General features: G+C 40.4%; 1 protein-coding gene across 1 annotated transcript in view; it reads left to right on the top strand.

Moving 5' to 3' along the window:
• The window catches only part of KCNK10 (potassium two pore domain channel subfamily K member 10), a 92,362-nt gene extending 85,113 nt beyond the window's left edge, over positions 1-7,249 (top strand). Inside the window, exons 5-7 of the mRNA XM_074998775.1 lie at positions 1,173-1,359; positions 4,678-4,820; positions 6,626-7,249. Of these exons, the coding sequence (XP_074854876.1) occupies positions 1,173-1,359; positions 4,678-4,820; positions 6,626-7,249 (954 nt within the window). The remainder of the gene's footprint in view (positions 1-1,172; positions 1,360-4,677; positions 4,821-6,625) is intronic.
• Positions 7,250-7,883: the final 634 nt, after the last annotated feature.

A 7,883-nucleotide genomic window follows, 5' to 3' on the forward strand; every position in this document is an offset into this window, starting at 1 on the left:
AATTTCTGAAACGTTATTTCCTGTCTAGATGATCTAATCTGAAATGAAATCTCAGTTTTGGGTGATGGCAGGTAGTTTGGAGAACTAATTTGAAAACATGTAATATACAGTTTGTTAGCTACCTTCCCTCTACAGGGTAAACATATGAAATTTAAATTGGAATTTGATTTAATCTACAACAGACTAGTGGTTCCCAGAGTTTTTGGGCTATTGAACTAGCTTCGGAGTTCATCTACAGCCTGGTAAATTTGGAACAATTGCTCTGAATTCAAGAGGTGTTAATTAAGATTTGCATTGGGGCACCCGTAATCAGAATCTTGAACCAGCGACCTCAGCTGCATCCCCCAGGGTAGAAAAATTAATTTTACATCACTGTTGTAGGTGTTCAATTTACAACAGCTAGAATGGGCTTTCTCTCCCTGCATCAAGGCTCCTCAGCATAATCTGACACAGGTGCCCATTGCGGTGTTGCCAGTGCTCACAGTGTTATCTCGAGTTTCATGCTAGCTAGTGCTAGTGCTAATCTTGGAGCCATGTTGCTTGGAGTCAGAGGATTACATATGAATCGAAGTCTTCATTTAAAAAAAAACTGAGTTTTGAGCACTTGTTGTGAAAATCTGGAAAATGTGACTTGAGTGTACCCTAAAGGCTTGGAAATCTAATACAAGACCCCCAAAGTATCACGGTTTAATAATTTCATGATTTTAAGCTGATTTTATGATTTTTCTACCTGATGCATGATTTTTGACTGCGTGGGGTGGCGTGTGTGCACGAGTGCCCTGGTATACACTCCCCATTCATTTTTCTGAACCTGCAATGGATCCTTAGCTACTCCAAGTCACAGTCTCATTTGCTCTGGGATGTAGAGCACCCCAAGAGTCAGTCAGGTTAGCATGCATGCCACTGACTGGGAGACAGGGACTAGCATTGCGCTGGAGCCAAACACAGAGACAGATGTGTAGAGGTTCAGCCTGATATAGGTAAAAAGAGGTAGATGTACTGTCATCAGCTGGAGCAGCCCTGGTTGTTCCAGGTCTGAAACAAGGGTTGTTTTTAAAGACTTACTTACATGGCTAGTCCTGTGTTTTACGTTAAAATCAGCAACAGGGGCTTGGTGGGGAAGCACCAATAATATATCAAAAATGGTTTCTCTCGTTGTTTCCCTTCTCTAGAAAAAACAAGTGAGTCAAACAAAGATCCGGGTGATCTCCACTATCCTCTTCATCCTGGCAGGATGCGTTGTCTTTGTGACCATTCCTGCAGTCATTTTCAAGCAGATTGAAGGATGGACAGCCTTGGAGTCCATTTACTTTGTGGTCATCACTCTGACAACAGTTGGCTTTGGTGATTTTGTAGCAGGTGAGCAATCTGAGCCGTGAAATGCCACCCTCAGTCTAGTGATACCAGGTATAGGTGCCTTGGCTCCTATATATTTTCAAAGGTGCACGGCAGACTTTTAAAAACATGTTGAATTCCACTGAAAATGATTCTGAATGTCTTCACCTTTATCAGTGTGCAACTGACAAATATCACAAAGCAGTACATGCTCATTTGAAATCTAGGTGCGTAGCCATCTGAGGAGCTCAAGAATCTCTGAGCAGTGGAAGAGAGTATCTTCCTCATGAAACCCCTTATTTTTCTTTATCATTCTATGAATTAGGCAAGAGCAAAATTAATTTCCTTGTGAATTCAAGACATCCGAATTGTAGTAGTGCCTTTTGCATCACACTGATAAAGGCTTTAATAGAGGAAGCAAGTAGTTTATGTGATGCACTGTTGAAGCTTTCCCATTGGATGGTCATATTGGAGCATCTTGGAGCTGTGCAACTCAGCGCAGCTGATAGCTGCTGTAGCAGGAGCACAGCTTCCATTGTATGAGCTGCAGCTTTCTCAGAGGCAGCTCACACAATTTTACTCTCTAATATCAATAGAAATTTTGACACTGTCACCATGCCATTAAGGTAAACTAAAATAGTGAAAAGGGACTAAGAGAATGTGCATTTGCATGTTATATGGATACTGTGTAATTCATAGGATGAGTACAGTCCTAAATACTCATCCCCATCAATTGCCAGCAAAGGGACTGTCCTGGAATTGGTGATCACAGAAGCTTTGCTGAGGAAAAGGTGGTTAGAAACTGAAAAGCATCACTCTTCCCAATGGTATGTGAGCTCCATTCCCATGAATGTTACTGTCTATAACAAGTGTGTTTAGAGGAGGATGGATCCCTGTGTTGCAAAGCACTGTACTATGCAATTGTCCTGTTATTTCCCATTACACCTGTGAAAAATCTGACCAAGTTAAAACAATTTGTCTTCAACCAGATGGTGACCAGTTTGCTTGATAAAAATTGTTCTTTTATAAACAGTCCCCTCATCCTCCCTTTCTTATTTTGGTAGGGAAGACATGAGTTATCTGTGCAGATGGGCCTGAATCAAACCCCAGATCTGAATACACCTGAACTACGGGAAAATTCAGATCCACAGCTGAATTTTTTGACTTTGGTCCATCCTTAACTATTTGAATGTGAAGAATAATGGATAGAAGAATCCTCTGATGGTTGGGTTTTTGTGGTATCATAAGAAGGTAACCAAAGAAATATGGGTTCACAATATTTTTCCTGGGTCTGGGGAACTTTCCCTTCCCCACTATTTTGAAAAGAATACTAATTCCAAAATATTAGATCTTTAAATCTAGAAAACGTTGTCTTAAATCTAAGATGGCAAGAAAAATAAAATCCAAAATCTTTTAGCAGTCCACAACTGGTATTTTAGAGCCAAATTAAATGTAACCCAAAAGCCTCAAGGATGATCTCATGATAGGAGCATTAGATCAGGAAGCAGGAGATTACCTGGGTATAATTTATACCACATATTTCCTGTGAGACTGAGGAAGATTTTTCAATCGCACCCTTCCTCAGTTTCCTCATCTGTAAAATGGGGATAAAGAAACACTCCTATGAGGTTAAGTAATAATAAAGGAACTGCACTGACTCATGTCATTTGAGAATTTGGCCAAGTGTCCCTGTAAAATGGAAAAAGTGTTTGCTGTTGTTGAACACAGTGGAAAACCTGATAGGCTGGGAAAAAAGCGTGGCACTCTATTCATTGCTTGTCTATTCAGTGTGACAGACCACAGCAATCCACTCCACAGAAAGTTTTCACTGAGGCATGTGTGACCTTAATGGCTTCATTATACTATCGCAGTGCTTACCTCCACCTCCCTCTGATTCACTGCAAAGGCAAAGTGATGCATAATGTGTATGCAGAGAGATGAGAATCAAAAACAATATTTGGGTCCCTGCCAACACCTGAATGCTGGGCTTTCAAGAGAGTGTTCAATCATTGTAAGTGCACTCATGCCTAGTCTGGGTAAAACTCATTGTGAGGGCTCGTTAAAATGTATCAGATTGCAAATAGCCTATAACAGCTCAGGCGAAAAACATTTATTAGCAGCTTGGGTTGTTAGCAGGGAAAAATCTTGTGTTCTGTCTTGTCTATAAACATATGGGTCTACACAGACGTGTAGTGCCAGCAGCTTCATGCTAATGAGCAGTCTTGCAATTGCAAATGTCTGCTTATTAGCACAATCACACAGCTAATTAGCATAGCTGCACAAGATCTCGCTGCTGGCAGAAGCAGACGTGCCTCTACTGGCAAAAGCCCCCTCTGTCACCAGCCCTTTCTGCCTGAAAAAAATCAGGCAGAAGGGGCTGGCGACAGAGGGGTTTTTGCCGGCAGAGGCAGGTCTACATGGCCTGTTTACTGCTGGCAGCAGCTTCTGTTGGAAGCGAGATCTCATGCAGCTATGATAATTACCTGTGTAATTATGCTAATGAGCAGCCATTTGCAATTATGAGACTGCTCATTAGCATGAAGCTGCTGGCACTACAGGTCTGTGAAGACCCAGCCATAAAGGTGTAATACAACAGTGTATCTTCCTTACATAAATTCATTCATTTTAAGCAAAGCCAGAATGCAAACAGGAGAATTTGATTCTGTATGTAGCTAGATTGGCACTGTTTTAAGAGACATGTAACAAGTGAAGACCCCATTCAAACTCTGGATCTAGATGGCCACAAATAGTCAGAAGGGTCTGGAATGCACCCTTTCTTTCTGCATGTTCTTCTTTCTAGCCCAGGACCAGGTCAGATCCCTTGAGCCAGATAGGCCCCAACTTCTTGGAAGTTTGGATCCTAATTCATATATAACTTATCAGGTTGGCCTCGTGCACAATTTAATGAAAAGTGCTTGATCAAATTAGATCAAATTGATCAAATTTCCATGATGTATATTCTCCAGGGGAGCTTTTACTGGCTCACGTGAAAAATGATATTCTGTACCTGTAGTAGGTTTAGTCTTTGGAAAGTTGTTTGTGCCCTTAAACTGGGGACCCAATACATTCTCCAAAATATTACTCGTTATAAAGAAAACAGACTTACAGAATATTGTGACCAGCCACATGGCAGCAGAACATTAGACCATTTCAGAGACAGTCTCAGTTTAGGAAGGGACTTGGGGATTCCAGCTGTTCCTCAGATTAGACAAACATGTAGTCACTTTCTAGGACAGAAGGAAGCTGCTAATGAGAACCACAAAATACTTCCATGAGTTTCCTTGATTTGTAAAAGGCCTTGTGTTAAATACTCATGCACAGAACCATGTATGCTTATTTCAGGGGGAAATACTGATATCCATTATCGGGAGTGGTACAAACCCTTAGTCTGGTTTTGGATTCTCGTTGGTCTTGCCTATTTTGCTGCTGTCCTGAGTATGATTGGAGACTGGCTAAGAGTTCTATCCAAGAAGACAAAAGAAGAGGTATGACTGTTACTTGAACAATACATTATCACTTTATAAGAAAACTTTAAGTACCAGATCACTGCTGGCCAGGGAGGGATGGTCCCTTATTTGAACAAGTGCTGAATAATACCTTTTATTTACCTTTTTGTCTGCTTCTTATCAAACCTCTTCCTTTTTTGTATCCTAGTGTGTGACTAAACAGATTCAATCTCTTGATCCCTTAATGAAATAGAGAGGAAAAAAAAAAGAATTTAAAGTCTCCACTACAAAATTAAAAATTGGCTTCAAAATCAGGCTTCAGAATTTAACTTCCTATCACTCTCAAAAGACTGGGGATTCACAGACTTTTTTTTAGGCAACTTTAGCCAATTTTCACAAGAGCAGCTAGTGTTTTAGCAATGCACTTTGTTAATATCAGCCAAAGCACCGTCCTACGTAATTCATGGGGAAGAGAAGACAATATACTAGTGACTCACTGATAATGAGGGTAGAAAAATGAGGGTTGATTAAAAATGAGGCTCAAACATTATGAGTTAAGCATAACATGATTAATTTCATACCTCTCACACCCCAACAAAATCTACTTTTGCAGATTAGTTAGGGAATGCACAACCAAGTTTTGTCAAATTAGTATAGCTAGTCATTATGAACAGAGACATTGTTGAAGTCAGCTGAATCACCTTCAGCCAAATTGTCTCTGGTGCATCTCCAAGGCCACGAAAGTGAGATACATCATGGAAGAATTTGGTTTGTATTGGTGGGCTGATCACACACTATATCAACTTGAATTTATTCTACTCTTCTCAAGATGGACCTTGGGAGAGGCAGCAACACCAGTTATTCATTTCATCCTCTTTTTTTTCCATATTAGAAAACATATTAATACAGCACAGAAGCTATGGGAACTCCCTATTACCAAGTCATTATTCTGCCTTCATGCTCCTGGGGCTAGAAACATAACATAACAATAAATCATACTGGGACATTTCAGTGGAACTGTATGTCTCCTGGAAGTACCCCAAGAGAATTTCCCAAGTGTTTTCAGTGTTCAAGCTGGAAAACAAACTGGTCAGCAGCTGGCATTTGGAAGAAATTCCAACATTTTGGTACACAGTTAGTCAAGTGAATTATGGATTATGTATATATGGTATATTATATATGGATATATGGCACGCTTCTCATTAAAGCATTTGGTAACTTCCTGAGAGCATTTAGTAACTTCCTGAGAGACTTTAAATTTGGTAAGAGACCTCTGTTTGGACAAGAAGTCTCTTCCTCTATTTTAAGTAATTTAATAAGAATATTTATTTTACATAAACTACTCATGGCATTGTTAAATACAGAACCATCAGTGGGATTGCACAGTTGTAACTGTGATCACAGTTTGGGAAATAGATCTCTATATAATTATATTTATGACTTCTAAGTTATTGAAGGCCTCAGAGTTTCATATAGAAAAATGCTTGGCTGCTGACAGTTTTTTGAATTGCCTGATGAGTGCACAGATGTTATCACTCAGTAGTTTTGTTTCCAGAATGAAGGAAGAGTTGGTAAGAGTGTGAGAATATCCTAACTTGCAAGCTGAACATATGTTCACAGGTGGCAGCCAAAGGTAAGACACTAAAGAAGTCACATATGTAGGATACAAGTTGTTTGGGTCTTGGGTACTTGGAGTCTGAGGAAGTTTGGGGCAGACTCAGGACATTTCAACTGTGACCAATCTATAATTCTATGACATACAATAAAAATGTGTTGTTATTATACATTGAGAATTTCACTCTTTCCTTAGCATTTTTGTTTTTTGTTTTTTGTTTTCTGGAAAGGTTGGTGAAATAAAAGCCCATGCAGCCGAATGGAAAGCCAATGTGACTGCTGAGTTCAGGGAAACCCGTAGGCGGCTCAGCGTGGAGATCCATGACAAGCTTCAGAGAGCAGCCACCATTCGGAGCATGGAGCGCAGGCGCCTAGGGCTGGACCAGAGGGCTCACTCACTGGATATGCTCTCTCCAGAGAAGCGCTCTATCTTCGCTGCCTTGGAGACGGGACGTTTCAAGGCCTCATCTCAGGAAAGCATCAACAACAGACCTAACAACCTGCGCCTTAAAGGGACAGAACAGCTCAACAAGCATGGACAAGGGTCGTCTGAGGACAACATTGTCAACAAGTTTGGCTCCTCATCCAAGCTGACCAAAAGGAAAAACAAAGACCTGAAAAAAAGCATCCCTGAGGATGTGCGGAAAATTTATGAGACCTTCCGACACTACTCCTTGGATGAAGAGAAGAAGGAAGAGGAGAATGAGAAGATGTGTAACTCAGAAAACTCTTCTAGCACAGCTATCCTGACCAACTGTATTCAGCAGCACTTGGACCTGGAAAATGGAACCATCCCCACTGAAACCAAAGAAAGGGAACAAGAGAACAAAACATTACTTGAAGACAGAAATTAAATGTAAAAGATACTTGACTTTAATTAACTGATGTTAGTGTTTTTATACACACACACACACACATATATATATATTGAGACACGTGCCTTATACAGACTCCTTATTCAGTCTGAATTACATAGCATTGAAGAATATTTCACTGTGCCATAATGACTGATGCTTGCTCTGCCAAAATGAATCAGAAATACAGTAATGGAGAATGGCAACAGAAAGCAACACATGGGGAACTTCAGCCTGCATACAATTACAATGGCAAAATGCAAAGGGAGAAACTTAGCATGGCAATACCAGTGGCGTGCTACCACCATGGCATCATGTTTGCAAAGAACATCTATGACAGAAGAACCTGTGGGAGAGTGAAAAAAGAAGTAAGAGTGGTGTGTCTTTTAAATTGATCATGGCATCACTGAGCTTCCCACAGGTGATTGGAGAGAGGCGAGATGATTGGGATGAACTAGCAACTTTCAATGAGGCTGAGTTTACATTTTGGCACGTGATCCAAGCTAGATTTTTCTTCATTTTGAAAATCAGATGCATTATCTTTCTAAACTCCAAAAGCACGTCCCTGGACTTGGAAGCCGATTGGACACTGGTTATAAAATCAAGGCAGACAGATTAAAGGATGTGATTTCTT

This window comes from Carettochelys insculpta, chromosome 6 (assembly GCF_033958435.1).
Source record: "Carettochelys insculpta isolate YL-2023 chromosome 6, ASM3395843v1, whole genome shotgun sequence".
Classification (NCBI taxonomy): Eukaryota; Metazoa; Chordata; order Testudines; family Carettochelyidae; genus Carettochelys; species Carettochelys insculpta.